The following is a 21,824-nucleotide window of genomic DNA, read 5'->3' as shown; positions in this document are numbered from 1 at the left end:
CAGAAGTTTTAATAATAAAAAGTGAGTTCCCATACAAGGCAATTATAGAATTTAATCAGACTGGGACTCTCATAAATTATTAGATTATCAGAAAAAAAAAGGAGAAATAAACAAACAGAACAGCGATGTCGTCAGAGGTGTTCTGAATGTCCACAGACAGAAAAGATGACAGAGAGCTTCTGAAGGACAGATCAGACCAATGAAAACGACCTTCCACCGCCGAGTTCACACATTCAAGGCAGCGGTGACGGCGAGGTCGGTCCGCCGTCAGACACCTTGAACATTTCTGACTTCAACGACAGACTCTACGTGTTTGTTCGACACACAAATATAATGACTGAGAAATAAAAAGCACGCGTTCTGTCCTTCGGGTACGACATTAGAGTGATAGAGCTCAGGTGTATACAAACACTCCTGGTGACACTCAATAACAGTCTTTGAGCGCACACATACTAAACATCCTCAGAAACCTAGCCGTAAGCATACATACATACTTGTTTTAGTAAAGACGACTGTGCTTTTGGGACAAAAACACTTCACACATCCATTTGCCTGGACTGTATCTGAGCAATACCTCAGTAAGATAGCATTGTTCTATGAGAATAAACACTGATTCATTCGATCACTGACACACATAATCATCATCGTGGATTTCTTGCCTTTTGTTTTTTTTTTCTTCTTCTTCCAGCACGTGGCTTCAGCGGGGTAAAAAGTGCCAAATGAGCATCAGAATCGATTCTACGTGGCTGTCTGTCCGTCCATCCGTCACACTGTTTGATTTGAGTGACGCTTCACATCAGTTCAGCTCAGGAGCTTTTCCTCAGAAATGGTCTGACTCCCACTGCTCACTCTCACACACACAGACACGCACAGACACACACACAGACACACACACAGACACACACACACACACACAGACACACACACCCACACACACAGACACACAGACACACAGACACACACACTCGTCTCCGCAGTCCTACTGAAGATTATTTGGAGATTTGCTGTTGGAGGTGAAGCAGGAACTCATAGTACGACAGGGCCGACTCCGTTCGGTCCTCGATCATGTTCTGCATAAAGCTGGCTTTCCGCTGGCTCTCGTCCCTGAGAGTCGAATGATCGAGAGTGGGAAAAAAAAAAAAGTCAATAGACGTCAGATGTAATTGCTGAGCTGCTCTTTCAATTCAGAGTGCTGCCGGAGGGAATTTCACTCTTCAGAAAACTTTGAAGATCTTTGGATTGCACACTTTTGACTTTCCCTTATGAAATCTACTGGACTGTTATTGCAGCTCTTTTCTAAGTTACTGATTTATGACTTCTGAATTGTGTTCCAGTTAAATCAAACCTTAATGAGTAAACTCAGTTGTTACACACTGACTGTTACCTGATCCACCTACCAATATTAAAATCCACCAGCAGCTCTTGGCTGGATTTAATTTCCCCACACTCTTGCTATTTGATTCTCTCCTCTCTCAAACAGCATGTTGCCCACCTGATGACATGCAGGGAAGGGAAGAACGGCCTCTGATCCCTCAGCCAACCGATGAAAGCTCTGGTTCTCTGTGACTCGGCAGTGTCCAGCTCTGGGAGCATATACTGTGAGAGGAGAGAGGCATTATCAGACAGGTTTCAACATCAGGGAGGAGGGAACCTGTGTGTGAGCTAACAGATGTGGCCGTTATGCCATCCTCAAAACAATTTGTTGGAAAATCCTTGAGCACAGCAACAGGTGTGAGGCGAAGTGGAGGAGAGATAAATGACCACTGCAGGTGGAAAGAGTGTTTCATTAGTGTGACTGCAGCAACATCAGCTTCCTACCAGGTTATCAGGCACGGCAGCATAGTTGGGAACTCCCAGGACTTGTGTGAGGAAGTTGGGGTGGCAGTTCCGTCCAATCCACAGATACATCACCTTTGGAACAGAATAAAGCATATATTAAACACAATCATAAATAAATAGTCAGTACTGTGGTATTGAGAGCTATTACTGAACACCTGAACACTGTCCTCATTATTGGGTGCTTGAAATATTACAGGAGATAAAAACTGAAGCTTATATGGATGTTTTAATACAAAGCTGGGTAACTGTGCTACTTCATTATGTAAAATGCTCAGTCTTCAGTGTGTTGCAGAAAGGTTAACGTCACTGTAAATGTCATGGTCCATCAGTATCAGTCAGGTTTGATCACTGAGCTGCCGCTCTGCACGAATATTCAATTGTCATACAGGCCCAGAGTTTGATTTTTACACGACGGACCGGTACAACGAGCGCATTACTGCTGCCGCCGCACCAATCCACCTGTCAAATCTCACGTTCCATCCTTCCCTCACTCGTGAACAAGACCCCAAGATACTTGAACTCCTTCACTTGAGGCAGGAGCTCTCCTCCAACCCAGAGGGGACAAGCCACCCTTTTCCGGTCGAGAATCATGTAAAGGTTTCAAATCCAACTCTTAACATGTATGTTACATTCAGACTATGTATGCTATTATGGGGCCAAATAATTGCCACTAGACTGCAGCTAGGGACAGGCAGCTCATACAAATCAAACAACAAACAAACCAAAATGAACATAGCCATAAAGGTTTGGTTTCCTTGCACAGTAAAGATAGCTACATCACATTTTGGCTGCACTGGCTGCCTGCTCCATGAAAAACACTCTTGTACGCTTGTATGATCAATTCTTTTTGAGAAATTCTCACTTTTCTATTTTAGAAAACAGGATAGGGGCAATACTTACTTACTTACTAATACTTTTTGTTTACTATGCTATTTTTACCATTCTATTCACAAATTATAACCCACAGCTATGTCCAAAGCAAAATTAATTAGGTAATATGTAGCAAATCCTTGAAAGAGAAAGACATTGTTCCTCCAGGTTTCACATGTCAGCTTTGTATTTCTGTTGGCTTGTCATGAGTACCGTTCCAGCATCCATGAGGAAAGCTCCATCCCTGCTGAGCTTCTCCACAGACAGCTGCAGCAGTCTGGGCTGAGGGATGGTCCGCTCACTGATGTTCAAAGCTCCCTGAGGATGCAGGAAATAGTAGAAAAGATGAGTTAAGTCAGGAACAGGGGACTAATGTTCCGGTTCAGCTCTATAAAAATAGTGTTTTCTCATATATCAATGTAAATGTTTACTCCAATTATATGATCTTTTTCATCCACAAAGCACAGGAAATTTCATTGTCCTCACCTCATCTGTCAGATCATCTACACGGTACAGAGCCGGGTGGATCATCAGCATGGCGTAGGCCAGCGGCTGGTACTTCAGCTGACACATGGCAAACACCCGGTCATCCAGCCTGGTGCTGGTTCCCGTCCTGAAGGATTTCTGCAGGGTGCACACACAAACACAGGACACTGAATCAATGAAGGACATATTGTGCAGTTTACAATGCAAGATCCTGGCAGTAAAAGCAGTTTCTTAAGAGCCAGAAAAATGGATGAATGAATAGGTTTGTGTTAGTGTTCTTTAAACTAGTAAATTAGCTAAATTCAGCTGTTAACCTGTTTGAGCAGGGCGAGGATGAACATGGGGAAGAGTCTGAGGCAGGCCGGGGACAGCAGACCAGGCTGCTGGATGGTCAACACAGACTGGCGGTACGACGTCAGCGAGTCAATGGCAGCGTTGGTCATTGCATCTCTGGCATCACTCAGACTGGCCGTCACCGAGCGGTCCACAGCTGGAGAGAGGGCGAGGGGGGACACATTAGCAGCTGTCAGGAGGAGTCAGAATCACATTCTTTGGAGCTACCATGTGTAGGAATTTAACATTTCCAACTTTGGCGGCCCCCAGTGACAGAAAAAACACAGATCTCACCAATTTTCACGGGTATTCATCTCATTTTTATTCTAAAAATCACTTGCACCATCAGAATAATTTGAGAGATTGGGAGCGTCTTGGTAGTTGCATGGTTACAACACATGGCAACTGTTGCAGGTTCGATTCCAGCCCGTGACCTTTGTTGTATGCCACACCCACTGTTTTCCTGTCTGTCTCACCACTCTCTGTCCAATGAAGGCAGAAAAATGCCCCCAAAATAATCTCACTAATGCATAAATCAACTAATTAAAAAAATAAGAATGTGAGAGATGCAGTTCGAGATATAATGACTTTAGGTGAGATTTAGAGACACTTAGACTATGAAAAAACAATATTTCAATGGTGTCTCAATTCTGTAATTCAATGTATTTGATGGACAGGAGAGGTCTTGAGCTTCTTGTATAAACTTGTCAGATAACAACATGTTTATTCTTGACCTTTCACAGAACGTTTTTTAAATTTCAGCTGAGCTGTAAGACTTTTACTATTACGTATGTACATAATTAGCTGCTTAGAGCATTTGTGGGCTATCAGGTGAAGTGTAAGGCACAAACAACAGTGATACAGCCATTCTGTGCCATATTTTGAGGAACAAAATATCAGCGTCTGTTCTGTAAGATGTGAGATGAGCCGGACAGATCTGACAGCTCAGTGTGCGATGGTTGCTAGGTAACCACAGCTGCCGCCACTCATGTCCATCTGTCAGAGCTAATAACAGGGAAGTGGCTGAAAGCCTGCAATGACTTAGTATCTAGCCAGTCAAAAGACTACTTAATGCAACAATGAAGAATCATTTCCAAGTGATGCTTTATTGAAATCCAAGTTTATCCTTATCACGCACGAACACACTGCTGCTTCTCTTTTGGAGGGAAAATATTGATGCTGAAAACATTCTGCATGTGATGTAATCAAGTACCCAGAAAACTTTCAGACAAAAGTCATGGAGTACTGCACGCTTTTAGTTCATCTTCACATTCCTGCTTAAAGTTACTGTACACAGGGATGAAAACAGCTGCAATTTCTGAACTCAAATACAGAATTATAACAACATCAGGCAAGAACTAGTACTGCATAGATTGATAAAACACATTAAAGAATGGGTTTTGATACATAGGCAAACATTCTACAATGAAAACTCATCGTCATTTTTCAGTTAAAAATAATCTGGGGACAAGAAAATTTGATTGTATTGCGAGTATATCCAATCTAAATAAAACCAAATTATCTGACATGATATTCAATTATTATGCACAGCATCAGAACTACTAGTTTCTCAACAAACTGAGAAATATTCAGTGTTGAGAGTCTAATATGTACAATCCTAGTGTCAATGCCCAAATTCATCTTCTCTGTGCTCACCTTGAATCTGTGTTTAAGATGTGAACCTATGATTTCCTGATGTAACAAATGTTTTTCAAACCAAACTTGAAAACTCCAGTATGAAATTTCCAGTGAAGCATAACTTATCTTGTGTCCAGTGGTTAAACTTTTGACATGAATGTATGTCATAGACTCCTCCGAATGAGGTAGAAGGGGAAGATGTTAACTGATGTAATTTATAAGTGGATAACTGAATGTTTTTGCAGAAATACCATCAGACAGAAATTATTATTTCAAGCAGCGTACTGTTAGAGGTATTAAATCGTGTCTGGTGTTAGACAGTGTCGTACGTACCCATGCAAGCCAGCAGTCCAGTGATGGCTTGAACATCAGCCCCAGCAAAGATGTCTGACAGAGAATTGACCACAGGGAGACACAAGGTGTGGACACGGATCCTCCTCTCACCTGTTAGAAAAAACACGTTATCTGAACTAAAAAGGCACAGTTTAATCATTTGTAATTATTATTTTTACCATTTTTATTTGTAATTTTCACAATTCCGTTGAAAACAAACAAAAGAAAAACCCAACAACTTTGGCTGTGGTGTGTCTGTGTGTGTGTGTACCTTTGCTGGACGTGTAAAGCAGCGCAGCCTGGAAAGAGACGACCTGCATGTCGTCCAGGTTTTCCTCGATGGACATCTGAACCGCAAAACCAGCATCTGGGTTCACGTTGGGAAGGGACAACAGATCTGTGGAGCGCACAAAGAAGTTTCCGTGGAACGTGTGGATGGACAGACCTGCAGAGAGACGGAGAGAAGAAATCAATGAAACTGGACAGAAAACACAAAAACGATAACGCTCAACTGCAAAAAAAAACAAAAAACAAAAGCACATAACGTAGTTAGTTTTTAATGATTAAAACAATGCTGCAGAAATCATAAGAAGATGAAACAAAAAAAATTCTCAAAGTCGCATCTGGAAACATATTCAGGTCGATGCTCGAACAAACGCCAGCTCTTATGCCAACAGACCTTTGGTGCAGCGTATCCTCATGACGGCCTCGAAGCCGATCTTCCTGGTTAGGTATCTCTTCAGATCCTTCTGAAAGCACTCCACCTGAGAGGGGTTGTGCTGGTGATGGTAGGAGGGGTAGTAGTAAATGCTCCCTGCCGAGTATCTGGATATGCAGCCTGGGAGAGAGGAGGCAGAAAGAGATGCGGATTGTCTTATTTTTGACATGATGGAAACAGATTCACAGCCTGTTCCCCACTCTCTCCTCCTGTGTTTGCATCTGGTATTATGAAATTAACAATGATACATAAATGTGTCATGTTTTTCAATTATTGCACCAACTGATTATCCATGAATTTAGTGCTTAGTGTTTTCAAAACCAGAAATGAGATGGTGTTTTTGAGGCTGAGACTTCCAAACGTTTTCTTTCCCCAGAGGGTGATTTATTTGGAAAGCAAGAGCTGTGGTTGCCTCAAGCCTAAAATATGCATAAAGTTATGTTATAATAAAGAAATCATGACATTGTCCCATATGTAAAATTATTTTACCCATTATTTAATATGACCAAAACAACCACAACCTTAATCAGCAAGTTGACTTTCCTTGCAAAACCTGAATTAGCAATATTAGATCAGTGTAATCTATACTGACAACTAGACATGCAAACAAACAGAAAAGGTCCAATAAACCCTCCATCCCTCTATTCTTCTGTCCACTGTCTCCTATTCCATCCAGGACTTACCGAGCGATGCCAGGTCGCAGTACTGAGCGCTGAGCAGGAACAGGTCAACCGCCACCTGCTGGCCGGAGCAGTCCAGAGCCAGCTTCTTGTAGAAGTCTGTCGCTGGGGATAAGTGCTGGATGTCCTGAGGGAAAACACACCAGGTGGAACCATGAGGAAAAAATCAAAATGTAAGGCAACCACACAAAATTAGTAAAAATAGTAAAGATCTAATTATTGTTGAGGAGTCAGTAATGCTAATCTCTCCTGAGCACTGGCCCTGCTACAAAAATCATCATCATAACTTTTCCATGACTCCCTACAACTAAGCCAGAGTGCTTCCAAGATATGAACACATTCATTCTGCCTGTTCATCAAGGCTGGTCTTGCACATGGCTGTTCCGGCCATATGAAAATGTGAAAACAATCTTGTACTACGGCTGATTTGTAATACGCTGTTATTCCCTGACGTCATTTGAGACTTCTGACTTTCCTTGTCCAATATAATACTCAAAATTCAGTCAGTGAGTGATGGCTAATGATTAACCTGCTGTAAGTAAAATCCTATAAATGGGTTATTTCTAGCAGCTCTGCAGCTACTGATCATCTTGTCTGAAATTAAAAAAAAAACCTCTTCAGCTGGTCTCTCTGTTCCAGGTGTTGGACTAACAGAAGTTGGACTAACTACAATATTTGTAGTAACAATAATGCAACATCTGGTGTTTTCAAGAAATATAATGCTGCTGTGGGGTATACTGCTGTTTAATCCTACTGTACGACGTCCAACACACTTCTCATTGATGTTCTGGACAAACCTCACCATCACAGCTCCTACCTTGGCTGATGCCCGTTGGTTGGGGTCTTCTCTGGACTGGAGCGCACCCACACCGAGGTTAGGCAGCTGGGTCTGAAAGACAGACATGCGCCCTCCAGTGGGCGACAGCAGCTTGAAGGCCGCTTGTAGAGCTGAACCCAGGGCAGACTGGGTCTCCATGGTCTTTTCAAATAAAGTTGGCAGACTCTTCAGCAGATCCTGCACAAGCTGAACAACAAACGTAGGGAGAGAGTCTAATTTTTGTGACCCATTATTGTTCCCTGAGGGAAAAGGTTTCTTTCTCACTTAATCTTTCTTCTATCTGCAAGGAGGTCAGAATCAGGGAGATTTATTCTTTTCTCTTAGCCTGCCACAAGGTTTGAATATAAAATGGTTATTAAAGTTCATTCCGGCACAGTGTAAAGAAATAAAAACAAAGGAGTAAAAATGAGCTTAAAATTCACCAGTTTTGGGTTGTGATTCACATAATATTCAGGCTTACAACATGGCTTGAGGCAAAGTAAATTTCCCTACCTCTTTGCATTCATTGAGGTTTACTAGAAGGCTGTCTGGTGTGGGTAAAAAGATATCTGTGAAGCAAACAAAACAAATAGAATACAGTCAGATATACAGTGTTATTATTAATAGTGATAAGACTCACTGGCTGTTTGAGAAATTCCACAGTACATTCACTCAAAGCAGAACCCGCTAACATCACACTCAAGTTTACCGATCCAGACAGACAGTGATCTCTAAAAATCTTACACATTTCTTAGGTCTAGATTTCTGCAGTAAGTTGCCAAACAGCTGGTGTCAAGCTGCTTCAGTAATGAGCCGGAGGCTTTCACTGTCAGCTGTATCTCACCTTCGATGTCAGACACGATCAGCATCTGAGGCTGGGAAAGTCCCTCCTGGAGGTTGTAGAAGTGGATGGTACTGTCAAAGGTGATGAAGCCGACCTTTGTCCGCGAATCTCCCGGAAGCCTAGGACATAAACACACACATAGCTTAAATAAAGCTACCCCTCAGGCCCTCTGTGCAGTTTAAAAGCACTACAGGAGATAAAAAAAAAGAGACCATGCTGTCATCTCAACATCTCTAACAATTGAATAACAAATGTAATGTTGTACATACGCATTGATGTTGTCCAGCATTGATTGGCAGAACACATTCAGGTAGCCTGTCTCCACTGCATTGTGGGATACGTCAAGAACGAAGAGGTAAACAGCAGGCTGTGGTGGCCTCAGCTGGGTAAATCAGGGAAAAACACATGTCACTTAATTCAAGGTCAAGAAAGACGCGCTAACACACACAGGTTTCTGTAAAAACACGTATTACCATTACATAGATGTCATTTAGTAAGAAATTAAGCTTGTTCAGAAAAGAAATGCTTTGACACTAATACTTGATATGGAAATGATCTAAATAAACTGAGCGTGCAGATAACTGTTCAGGCCCTTGACAAGATCAATGTCAAGAAAGCTGTTGAAGCCTACCATGTATTCTGAGGGAGCAATGAATTCGATGGTGGCGTTCTGGACCTCGGGTCTTTTGTGTGGCTCTCCGTATGATCTGCTGACTGGGTTGTACATAAACTCCTCTGGAACTATACACAGACACACACAACATCTGGTGAGCTTAGAGTATCAAATAGTGTACCAAGTACTGTGTGTAATTCATTTTTCAATCGTGTGTGTGAAGGAAAAATAAGGGAGAGGATTGTTACTACTGCAAAGAAAAAGTTCAGAAAGGTAAAAAATATCTGTTTGGGCCGTGTTGCATGCAAACATAAGTTGTAAGAAATTGTGACTTTCACACACTCCAAAGAGCATAATTAACGTAAAATTTAAGATGCATACATTTTTCAAAACAGTATAAAAAAAGTAAAAACAACAAATTAGAAGCAAAAGCATTAACCAAAAGTGGTATTTTTCAGATTATTTAAAAAGGACTTGAATTCATCAAAAGTAAACAGCTTCATTTTCAGCTTCTTGTCCTCTTGGAATAATTTATTCACAAGTTTTTACTGTTACGCTGAACCTGTCCACCCTGAAACTCAAGTGTCAGCTTCAGGGCACCTTGTGTCTAGTGTTCATAGCATTAAAAGCAAACAGAAAAATACCTGAGTTTTCCCAAGTCACTGCTGGCGCTCCGATTTTAATATCAAACCCAAAATGTTTTAGGTCAATGTTGCTTAACAGACGTAACAGCTTCTTAGTAGAAAATTTTAGGTAATCACAACCAGCTAGTGCCTAATCATCTTCTCCATTTGCTACTTAATGTAAATACTTTGCATTTTGTTGCTAAGCTGTATTTGTTTTGAACACTTGTTAATCGCCCCCGGTGTTCTCATTGTTAGTCGCTCTTTCAGATGATCGTAACTCTTTCATCACTCCCCCCTCCCCTTCTTACCATCATTGACCCGATAGCACAGGTTGCACTTCCACCTCCTCTGGTCCAGAAAAGAGACAAAGGGGTTGATGTAGGTTCTGCAGGACCGACACCTGACGATGGTGCTAGATGTCACCACAGGAAGTTGCTGCAGGGAAAGCCACAGAACAAAACCAGCCATTGTGTCAGAAGTGCCTGCAGGCAAACTCATTTTCTTGTTTGCAGCTAGTTGTAACTGACACTTCAATAAAAACTTTGTTGTCACTGTCCAAGTTGGGCGACATCTTTGTTGTCTGTGTCCTCAATTAACACAGAAATAAACAAGAATTCACTCTGACAGATTCTGCCCAGGGTCATATTTAGTCAAACCCTAATCTGAAAAAAGGTGTTAAAAGGATTCTCAATGTTTAATAGTAGTAATTTATCTAAATCTAAAAAACATGATTGAGGATGAAGCTGCATGTGATATTCAATTTCTCCACAGCAATGCTCTGTGATGTTTCCTCTCATCACTCCGTTCCTTCACACTGCTGCCAGAGATCCCCGTCTGAAGTCTTTCTCATTCATATGAAACCTGGTTAAGCACATACATGGCCAAAGAATTTGGTTTCCTCAGAAATGTAGCTGTGTTAACATTGTTCCTCTAAATCCTTTACCACACCTTAGTAAACCAGGTTTCATGCTGACATGACATCTAGGATAAGATTATTATAAAGGGCTGACAATAACAAGGTTATGCAAATGTACTGCCTGAAGTGTATGCACATCAAATATTGAACTGAGTTGTTACCGAGAGGTCTTTGAAAGGGTGGAGCAGCAGGCCCAGTGGCATCTTAGCTTTGTTGAGCAGAGACTGGGTCTGAGGGATGCTGGTTAGCGTACTACGAAAAACCCTGGAGAGACACAGAAGCACAAAAGTTCATAGTACTTATACTGGGAACATCAAAATGTCTTCACACAGTTTATCACATATACCAGAGTGTGGGCAACTGGGTTAGATGAAGGGATGTACTGCAATCGTCTGTCCGATAAGGATTCCTTTTTTATCATGCTTTACAAGTTTTGTCTAGGAACAATGTAGCCAAGCAAAATAAAATAAATGGTTATGCTGATCTACTGTAAAATGTGCACAGTTGCACAGATGGCAACTAAACCACAGCTAAAATTTGGCTCTTCACAGTGAGCAGTAATTTAAAATGGAAAAAATCCCACTTTATAGTATGTAATTTTGTGCGAAGACAATTATTAACAGCACTGAGTCTGAAAAACTGAAAATGTAAACACAACATCGCAGTATCAGTTTTAAAGGATGATGACATAATCAAACAGAAGAGAATATAGACGCATGCTATCTGTACTAGTCCATCATCGCTTACTCTGGGTTGCAGTTGATCTTCTGCAAGTCCTGTGGGAGGCAGGGTGTCGGAGCAGGTATCGGGCTTGGGGGCAGCAGGTTCCTCTCCTGCAGCAGGTTGACCACTCTCAGGGCCTCTGGGGTGCTGGACTGGAGGCTCATGGCTGCCAGGGATGGGCTCAGCTGGGCTGGCCCTGGGCCAACAGGTGGCTGAGAGACGTAAAAACAAGTTGAAAACAGCTGATCTATTTACCAAAAAGTTGACAGTCAAATCATTTAGCATGGATGTCCACCCCATGCTTTGATGGGCGGGTGTAGAAGAGTTTTGCATATAAATGCATGACAGATATGGCAGAGCACATCATTCGACAACCATTAAGAACAGGCCAACAAACAGTATACGCCAAATGCTTTAACAGTGCTCAGTCACCGCATGGCTGTGACTCTCACCTGCTGGTATGGCTGAGGTGCTTGAGTATAAGGCTGCGTGGCGGCCTGCATCGCAGGGTGCACGGGGGAGGTGGCATTGTGAGGGGTCGAAGCGTTCTGGTACCCAGGGGGGAGGGAGGGGTAGTGGCCCAGGTGCCGACCTGGTGGTCCAGGCTGGGGCAGGCCAGCTGTGGAAGAAAAGGGAAAAGAAATGAGTTGATTTTTAATCAAATTAGTGAAAAAGCAAACCTCTTCAAATGATGAGGCTCACAAACACATAGCTTTATTTTTTTTTTAATGACTCTCCAATCTCCTAAATCATTGGGGCATTGAGAAACATATGTTAAAAGCCACAAACAAGAGTAAATGGTGTATTTGGTGAGGGCTTTAAACAGCTGCAGATCACTAAACATGTAGTGGCTGAGAAGTACTACAACAGCATGATGATACTTGTGGGATTGATTTGAAATAAATATCAGTGTTGGTGTTTCATGGCAGTGAAGGAACATGTCACCCAGAACAACAGTGTGGCTCATTAATGTGTTTTTAATAGCTCCTTGGCATCAACGGAGCTTTATGACACAGAGGAATGAGCTCTATCAGACTTTGGATACACAGACAACGGCTGTTAGTGGGATCAGTCCATTGATGGCTTTGGTCTTATCACTTGATTTTTTTGATGACATGAAAAGTATGGAGGATTCTCAGATTAACTTTTAAACCTAAGAAAACAAGAAGCTTGTAATTGGTTACACCATGTCAGAATGACAGTCACGGACTCCTCACTCCTTTTATATTCATCCTGTGATATTGTGTATTCAACAGGTCTTACTTTGTAAGGGTCAAAAGTATACTGCAGAAGGCATTCAATACTTAAGATTGTGAAATAAAATGTAAGGAAAATAAATACTTTTGAAAATGCTTCACCTCCCTGAAAAACTGTGATGTGAACTGAAAGAGGAACATTTGCCCATTCACTGCCTCTGTGAACCCCTGCTTATGGCAGAAAATGGCCTTACCCATTTTGTTGTCAACATGATTATAGCTGTTTGGTGCTTGTGGGCCATTGCCAGCCACAGTTCCTGTTTCAAAGCAAACAAAGAGGTGATGTGAATAATTTTAGTGACACTTCTCGCTATTTCAATCCCAGTGTGCTAACCACAGGCGACGGACGTGGAATGATCTGACCTACAGTGAAAGATACATTTAAAATAGACAGGAGAACTGAAGCAAATAAACAATACTAATGATGATGCTGATGATGGAGAGTGGTGTATAGTGTTTCAAAGAAATATCTGAGGTCACATGGGTGATGTGGTGAGAATGGATGACAAAGAGAGGCAAACAAAAGACCAATAGGAAATATGTTACCAGGGATGCACTGATAATAACAAAAAATACAGGGCTGAACTTAAGCAGCACTAACACTCAGCTACATAAGCACGAGATAGACAGATCAGAGCTAAGCACCTTGACTAATATCCCGGAACTAATTTTCTTATTTTCTGCATTGTTCTCCAAAAGTAACAGATTGGAGCTTGATATCAGAGGATTCTGCAAAGCCTCATACTTGTAATCAATTTAAGGGATGAGAAAAAGAATGAGTGCATCCCTAGATATAATGCACAGCAGCACAGAGAGGAGACAGGATGGGCACTACAGGACTGACACAACATCTAACAGCTACTGACAGATTTGGCCACACCTGGACATTCAATATCCCCCTCCTGGCAGTCGGGCTCAGTGGGAGACAGAGTGCTGTTAACAACCCCCCCACACTGAGCTGGCATGTGGAGGAAGGAGGGGAGGGAGGGAAACAACGGAAGGTGATCAGAACAAAAATGGTTGGTTTATAAAAGGACATACAGCTACAAACCTAATGAGACAGAATATGATGACCGTCAATGTCGGCATTCTGATTTTACAATCGGCACAGACAATGTTTGTACTTTTAGTGGAGATTTCCACAAATTTGCTAACCATCTCCAATTGCTCTGAAATACTATCTCTACTTGTGCTCTGACATGACTCTCAACATCGTCAGATCGCTGAACTGTTCACACTAGACACCTTCTGTCTTGCAATCGGGACTCTTGAGGTCGTGGTTTGCGCACGACATGACTGACCAGAAAGGTCAGGAATTCCTGATGAGTCTCTCTGGTCTCCAAACTACGTTTTGTCACGAAAACACATGCTAAAAATATCACCATATGCAGGTCAAGATTTTTGTCTTTCAAAATGGGTGTTCCAAAAGAAACCGTCTTGGTTGTTTGTGTCCTGATTTACAACAAAAAAAGAAGGAAGAAAAATAAACGGTTATGGTCTGGATGTGGTTTCTGGCTCCTGCTCCAGTGCTGGTCCATCTCTCCTTCTCAACCCGTCCCCTCTGTCGGCTCTTATTGGCTGCAGCTCAATGCAAGCCTCCCTAGCCTGTCCCCGACATGACCAAATATTTAACCTGCTTGATAGTATCTTTCAGGCGATCTCCAAAAACTGTCAGCTACAATCCTGTCACGTGAACTCAACATTAGGTCATGTTGTCTCATACAAAACTGGCTCCATTTCCATTTTTTGTTCAGCACAGTTAATTCAAACAATTCCAAATAAATTACTAGTTTCAGCCACTTTAAGTCCACTCAAAATAAGCCAGAATAAGTAAAATGTAAATAAATACATAAAATGCAGTGAGTACAAGCCACAATAAATCAAATGTGCTGAGAGGTTTTTTTTTTTATTTTATTTTTTAAACTTACCATCTGCCTTGGGGGGTGGAGGTGTGGCATTGGCCATTGGGGGTCCACTGGGAGGTGGCGTGGGTTTCATGGTTGGTGGTGGGCCGGTAGGTGGGGGGCCATAGGGAGCTCTGCTTGGCTGGTATGTGTGGGGGGCTATGGGATTCATTGGTGGAGGTGCAGCGCCTGGTGAAAAACAACAACATTGATTTGTCTTTGCGCTGCAACTACTCATTATTTTCTAGTCTTCTGATTTTTCTTTCTGACTCATTAATTACTTGTTTAATATGCAAAATGAGAGAAAACAGTGAGCAGTGTTCATCACAATTTCCTGGAGAGATAAAGCAGAAAATCCTCAAATTTCAAAAGCTGGAACTATTTTGCATTTTTGTTTGATAAATGACTTATAATACGATTAATCACATGTTCACAGTTGTTGCTGAATAATTATCTTTCAATGGACTTATCGCTCGAACAGGGATTTTTGTAATATGATGACACACTTATACCAACACCCTCCATCATCGGGGAAACTGCACTGTCAGTGAGAGATTTTAGGCAGAGTTCTGACTTCTAAAAAGATGTCAACATTACTGTGTCACGTAAAAGAGATATGAGGCTTCATCGATGTGTAACATTATAAACTCTGACTAGAGGCAACAACATCTGCCGGCATTACTGATCCACAGCCAGCTTATGTCAGAACAATGGCATGTCCATCTTCACTTACAAACCACCCATATCAGATGTGTCTGGATTCAATTACACTCCAGGATTATTTTATTGATCAATAGACGTAGCAAGTACATTCACTTTTGTGTGTGAGGTACATATAACAACATTTGCTTTTAATAAAGATCCTGACACAGTTCAATAAGAGCCTGGTGTATTATCATGCACACCTGGTTGGGTTGATTATTCTTCCAGCAGTGGCAGAACATGGCAAGTGCCAATTTTAACAACAAATGATTATCTGTCTTCAAGGAAGAATCTATGATTTCCAGGCAGCAAAAAGTGTAAAGACTTTATTCGAATAGAGATTGGACTGAGATGAGCTGCATGATAATGACTAAAATGATAATCCTCTTTCCTGCACATGATCAGCACTGTGATATGCTACATTCATCTGAAAACTTTTACGGACAAAATTCTTTGTGATTGTTAATACTGGAGCCTAAACCATATTCAACTGCACTTTGAAATTTTTAGCAGCTCAACAGAGCCAGAACTGTCCAACAGATCACTGCGGTTTATGGTGAAGTGTGCAACATTTTGGAATTCCTTTTGACACATGTGACATTTTAAGGCAAGAGAGCAGTCAACACTGTACACATCTCCACAAAGACTTAATAATTTCTCCAGTGAGCAGCTACTTTCACTGTCAGCATTGTACTGGGAAGATATGCCCTGATGGTGCTGCTGGGGGAAAGGTCACTAAAATCAAGCAGACTCTTCTTCTCTTCTTATTTGCGGTGTGAGTGTAAAAGCAATTTTCAAGCACATCTGACCATAAGATTGAGAGATAACAGACCAATGAAGACAACCATGTGACATCTGCTTCAATGCAGAAGTGCTGCAATAAGTTTGCTTTATAAGAAATCAAGGCTAATGTAAACTTGCCAACTCATTCAGACTCTCTAGCTGCAGATTACACAACCAATTTCTATCATGCTCATATCACTTCCTCCAGAGAAAATTTCAATGACTAGTTGGCATAAAAAGCTAATGATACTCTCTATGAGTGATCTTTTGTTTTTTTTTACACTGTAAGCTAAATACTTGTCAGTGGAGACAACCCTTAGACTCTCACAACAACAAATTAAACTACTACCTGAATCTCTCAAAATGCTATAAATGCCCAAAAGATACACTTGTGCGCATTCTGCTAATATCACCAGTAGAGTGCAATCAGTTTAGCAATACAACTTGAACCACAGACTGGAATTAAAATTTGGATTTGTCCTAAAAGCCATGTCATGCTGCTACTTAAGAATCACTTCGGAAACAATAAAATTCTTATTTGAACTTTGTACCAATTCAGAGTAAATGAGTCTCTGTGCCTGAGAGGGAGCCAGAGGCTGCGGCCAGCCAACATGTTCAGTGTAGGAGCAGAGGGCAACGTCCACCTCCAGCATGTCAGTATTCTAGATATGCATATCTACAGCACATGTCAGTGAAAGAAGACAATGACAACATACAGTGATCGTGCTACAGAAAAGTTAATGGAAGGGGACAGTGGTGGACATCTAAAGAAAAAAAAAAAAAATTACGGGAAAACTACGAGCCAGATTTTCATGAAACTTGGTGGAAGGGTGGAGCATGGGCCAAGGAAGAACCCATTAAAATTTTCAGTGGATCGGAATGACAGGACGATCCTCAAATTATTTATCATAATAACTTTATGAGATAGGGTGTTTGGCTTTGGTAGAATAAATGGTATACGTCTTAAAATCCAAGTAAACAAAAGTAAAGTTTAGCAGTAACAAAACATAAACAATTATAAAATTGCAGACTCTAAATCACAATCCACATTCATGGGTACCAGTAATCCTTTGGGGTAGCCAACACATGTAATTGCTCAAACTTCATACAGAAAGGAGCCGTTATGGAGCAGTCTGGAACAGTGGTTTCATGTGAGAACCAGTACAATCATTACAAGGCTTTTTTTTTTTTTTCAAGATAAGGTGTGGCTATAAAAGCATTGTTTCTGGTTTTCACAAATGTGTATTAAACATGTGAAATATTTCTAATTTAGAAGTACGTAATAACTCCAAAGCTGAGATGATGAGGTTCAGCGAGGCACAACCACATCTGGGCACAATTCGAACAGTTTTGGAAATATACCAGCATATACAGCGGTTGGTTGCTGATTTGCACATCATAGAAGAATGGAGTATTGGCCTTGGTGGAGGTCTGCGCTCACGGAGTGCCATTCTCATTTGAAAATGGAACTATATTGTGCATCTGAATGGTAGACTTTGGACTTCAGTGCAGCATTTGTGTTCCTACCTGGCTGGGTGTATCCGTGCACAGAGGTCGGTGGCATCCTTGGGCCCGGAGGCTGTGTAGCACTATGGGACACGTGGGCTGGTGGTGCAGAGCTGTAAGCTGCCGATGACGGTGGTGGCGCTGTTGAGCTTGCAGCTGGGTTCACATGATTAGCCACGGGGCCGCGGAGAGGTGTGTTCATGGAAGTGGGAGGAACCAATGGCGGGGGAGCTGTGTTGTACTGCCAAGCTGGAGCCATGGGCTGTGGCTGCTGTGGGTTTGAATAGTAGCTACTAGAAGATACAGCAGGAGGGGGAGGTGTGGCTTGTGCAGGGGGCAGCCTCGGACCAGGGCTGGGGCTGGCGGACTGAGGAGGGGTATGGGATAGAGGACCCCCCATTGGAGGCCTGGTCAACAGCGCCTGGCCTGGAGAAGTTGGGTAGGAGCTAAGTGGTGGGCCAGGCTGGTAGGAGCTGACTGGGGGAACAGGTTGGTATGGCCCAGAGGGGTAGAGTCCAGGGCCGGGTGGTGAGGGAGCTTTGGCCTGCATTGGATTGTAGGTTGGTTGATGAGTCATGCTGTAGCTGACCCCCGGCAGCTGCTGGAGAGCGACTGGATTCTGTGACGGACCTGGAGAAAAGAGGCAGAGAAACACAGGCATGTTAGAAGGGTCCGTTTATTTAGTTATTACATACTTCTTGGACCCAAAACAACACAGATCCAGTCTTGTCATGCTTGACCAGTGCCATAATAGACTTCCGTAAGGTAGCCTTACATTAAAAAGCCATTAGCTTTCCAGAAAAAAGAAGCCAGCAATGTTTCATGTTTTGTTTGTGATTCAATTGTCTCTGAACTCAAGCAAATTCTTGAGCTTAAAGCTGTTCCATTCAAAGTGTTATATGAAAAACAGATGGCACAGCACTGGCGGTGACGACACCAAGTGAAACCCACTCAGATCCACATAATGACCAATGAACTGACAACCCAGGGTCTAATCTCTTTACCTGGATTTAATTAACCATGATCTTCCCTCAGTGACAGTGAGTGTGGGGCTCTGAGCCAAGTCTGACCTTACTCGACTGAACACAGTAGTAGTAAAACACTTTGACTGTTTATTGTGCAGATCCCAAACTAAAACATTGCATTTGATTCTAAATTTCCTGAATGCCAGATATCAAAACACAGAACCATAGTGTCATAACGAATATCAATGCAGAATTCACTTTTTTGAAAGAGTAGATGATACAAGACCTTGCAAACGGCTAAAAAGAAATGGTTATATACTAGTCAGTAGAAAAAAAGAGAAATTGGTAGCAAAGCATATCAATAAATGTGTTACCTAAATAAAAACTGAATAATAAACAGAGAGCAGCTCTGAAACTGCAGCACCAGTGTATTGTTGTTTCCAACCTAAATGGTTATATAATGCAAACAGATCCACTCCTATCCACTTAGTCCTGTACTACATAACTGGACACAGCAGAGTGAGAAGGGATTAGAAAACAACTCTTCTCAATGAGCAAAGATAGATGAAGACACATAATCCACCTCAAATCTTTGTCCTTCCTGGGAGCAGGGAAATTGTAAGAACTAAAGCTACTAGTCAGTTACAGCTCCTGTCCAGTCAGAAAGGGCCTAATATGGAATCAGACCTTACTCAATCACAAATTAACCAATTGAAAGGAAAACACACAGGAAGTGGGTTTAAAAACAAATGAGCTTCAAAGACCATTTTAGTACTACAGTCATTTATAATGGCACAAAGTCAACATCAAAACTGATCACCTCTTTACAAATAGAGAGGTTTCCAGGGGGAAGTGGGATAATGCAATAATTACCAGAGTTTCTTGGTAATTTTAAGACTGCATTGCCAGTTAAGTTGCTCTTCTACTAACTGTTGAATGCCTTTCAAAAATTACCTCAGGTTACTGCAGGATAATGGAGATTAACATATTTAACCTTGAGGGTGAGTACTAGTAAGTAAGCCTTTACTACTGTAGCCTTAGTCCACATCCAGTCCATTATGACTATTGGCCTCAATCACATCAAGTGGCTGTATGATAACAATATGCAAGAAAATATAAATCAGTCAGGAGATGACATCCTCAAGTGTGATTTTATGTGCAGTAACCGGTTAGTAGGTTCACTACAGTTGCCTTTGGCCTTTATACATGAAACCTATGCCCATAATATGTTACATTTTGGTATGAAAATATATGTACACAAATGTCTTTACACAATTTGATTAGAGCCATTCTTAATCCCATTTGAACTGATCATTCACTTTATTGATATCCCACAACAAGAATTAATTTACAAGCATTGTTAGAAAAACTCATCCTTATCTATCTTCAGTGACATGCTTCCATGGGTTGTTTCTGTTGTCAGTAACACACTGTCTTCAAAATGATCAGAGCTCAAAGAACAGAGCTGGATTAACATCCTTTAGTGACCCATCTGATTCAAGGAAGATAAGAGTAAGATTAAAGGGGAATTTAATGAACAATTAGAATTCCAGAAACACATTTACCTCTATCTTTAGAAATTCTCAGAAGCATTATAAACACGAACTGCAGTTACTTCATCTGCACAGTACTTATGAGCTTCCCTTCACATGCATCGAAAAGAAAAGCTACTGAAGGCTGCATACAATCACACTCTTGTCAGCTGTAGCTAAGTGCATTCAGATTGTTTACCCTCAACATTTATGTGAACCCTGTTGAAATGTGCGAGTAATCTCAAACTGAAGTAGGTAATTGGTTGTGCCTGGAGAAAGCTCTGCGTTAACATATCTGGATCACCACCAATGTGCCACATGTACAGTAAAACGTAGAACGCAAACATGCCAGAGCTATTTAGCCTACTAAAAATATGTATTGCGCAACGGTGATGTAACTAATAAACGTGCACATTGCATTAGTCACTAACTACATGGGAAAAGCCTATTGAGACAGATGCGAACAAACAAGTAGAGGCCGGTAGATGTTTTAATATGACAAGAAAAGTTCTGGCAAACCAAGCAGCTTGACAGGAGATCAAGAACTAAGTTGAGGGTGTGATCACACCATCACCGTTACGTTTTCTGGGAAAAGATGGGACATCCCAACACCTGTCTTAAAAATGATGATGCCAGTTGGCGCTTTCGTTTTTCAACGTATTGGTTAGCCATGTAGATAAATCAAAAGTAGCAAATACTTGCTAAATTCAGTTAGCAAGATGTGTATAGTTAGCCGACTTTACTGATAGAAACTATTTTTGCCATCCTAAGTCAGTACAGTAACACAGGTCAAGATTAACGACAGTTATCCCGGTGGAACTGTACCTGACAGCTCGCTCTTGCTTTGCTACCTTAAGTCACACCGTTCCTAAGCAAGCCAACAAGCTAACAGTTAGCAAAGACAGGAGCCAAGACCTGCTGCTAGTGTTAGCTTGTCACTTACGTTAAGCGAGTTTGCTAATTTAAGATACTTTGCCTTGAATAAACTTTATATACATTTGAATGTTACTCACCATTCGCATATGCCTGCCCTGTCCCTGTCCCATTCTGAGAGTTGAACCCCGCAGTTGACATCTTGAAATAGAAACCAAGATCTAATTTAGAGGTGCTTGGTTGGCGAATAGCTAGCTGCGTCTTTAGCTAGCTAACTAACTGGAAGTCGCGGGGTAACGTTTAAACCTGTGGCTCTGACGATGTGGCGTTAAGTCAAAGCGGCGTCTACGGCGACGTCTTCTAATTTCTTAAAAAGTAAATTAGCTGACTTGTTGGTGATCACAGTGCCATGGCTATTACCGAAACCCCGTTCAACTACCTACGGGTAAGAAACGACAGGCCTTGTAATCGTGTGAGACACTTCTCCTCTTTCACCGGAAGTTGGGATCACCCAGGATCGACGTAAAAATCGTCGGGCATGCGCAGTGTGTACACGTGGCATTTCCTCCGGTGCTCCGAATTTGCCACTGTACTGGAAACAAGAGAGTACAATATCCGAGTTTATGTACAAAAATTGTGTCTTTCAAGCGTTTGCTCATTTAGTTGGATGTGGCCGGATCGGTAAACTGTATACTAATCCGTCCATACCGATTTCAAACAACCACCAGAGTAATTGTAACCCACAGAAAAAGTGACATTAAGTGCCCTACAAGATGGTTTTTCACGACTTTACAGGCCACATAAAAAGGCTATAATCTAACAAACTTTGCGTACAATTTAACAAGCATCGTTTTGTGGTTTGAGCGT

General features: G+C 41.7%; 1 protein-coding gene across 1 annotated transcript; it reads right to left on the bottom strand.

The window, feature by feature from the left end:
- Nucleotides 1-32: 32 nt before the first annotated feature.
- sec24a (SEC24 homolog A, COPII coat complex component) lies at nucleotides 33-21,430 on the bottom strand. The gene is made up of 23 exons (XM_041952348.1): nucleotides 21,098-21,430; nucleotides 17,609-18,217; nucleotides 14,621-14,785; nucleotides 12,887-12,949; nucleotides 11,889-12,055; nucleotides 11,461-11,648; nucleotides 10,875-10,977; nucleotides 10,106-10,232; nucleotides 9,190-9,299; nucleotides 8,828-8,940; nucleotides 8,559-8,677; nucleotides 8,228-8,283; nucleotides 7,715-7,921; nucleotides 6,901-7,024; nucleotides 6,179-6,337; nucleotides 5,771-5,944; nucleotides 5,500-5,610; nucleotides 3,510-3,685; nucleotides 3,196-3,333; nucleotides 2,923-3,027; nucleotides 1,819-1,911; nucleotides 1,493-1,596; nucleotides 33-1,104 (listed from the first exon to the last, which is right to left on the bottom strand). Exons 1-23 carry the CDS (start codon nucleotides 21,156-21,158, stop codon nucleotides 990-992), a joined length of 3,387 nt encoding a protein of 1,128 aa, XP_041808282.1. The 5' UTR covers nucleotides 21,159-21,430; the 3' UTR covers nucleotides 33-989.
- Nucleotides 21,431-21,824: the final 394 nt, after the last annotated feature.

The sequence above is a fragment of the Chelmon rostratus genome, chromosome 14, assembly GCF_017976325.1.
Source record: "Chelmon rostratus isolate fCheRos1 chromosome 14, fCheRos1.pri, whole genome shotgun sequence".
Classification (NCBI taxonomy): Eukaryota; Metazoa; Chordata; class Actinopteri; order Chaetodontiformes; family Chaetodontidae; genus Chelmon; species Chelmon rostratus.
This window is presented reverse-complemented; position numbering and strand designations above follow the sequence as displayed.

Coding starts and splice junctions, on each gene's coding strand:
- sec24a (XM_041952348.1), bottom strand. CDS start 21,158: ATGTCAACTGCGGGGTTCAACTCTCAGAATGGGACAGGGACAGGGCAG. Junction 12,950..14,620: donor TCCACCCCCCAAGGCAGATG/GTAAGTTTAAAA, acceptor GCTTTGAAACAG/GAACTGTGGCTGGCAATGGC. Junction 6,338..6,900: donor CTGCGACCTGGCATCGCTCG/GTAAGTCCTGGA, acceptor CCTCTCTCCCAG/GCTGCATATCCAGATACTCG.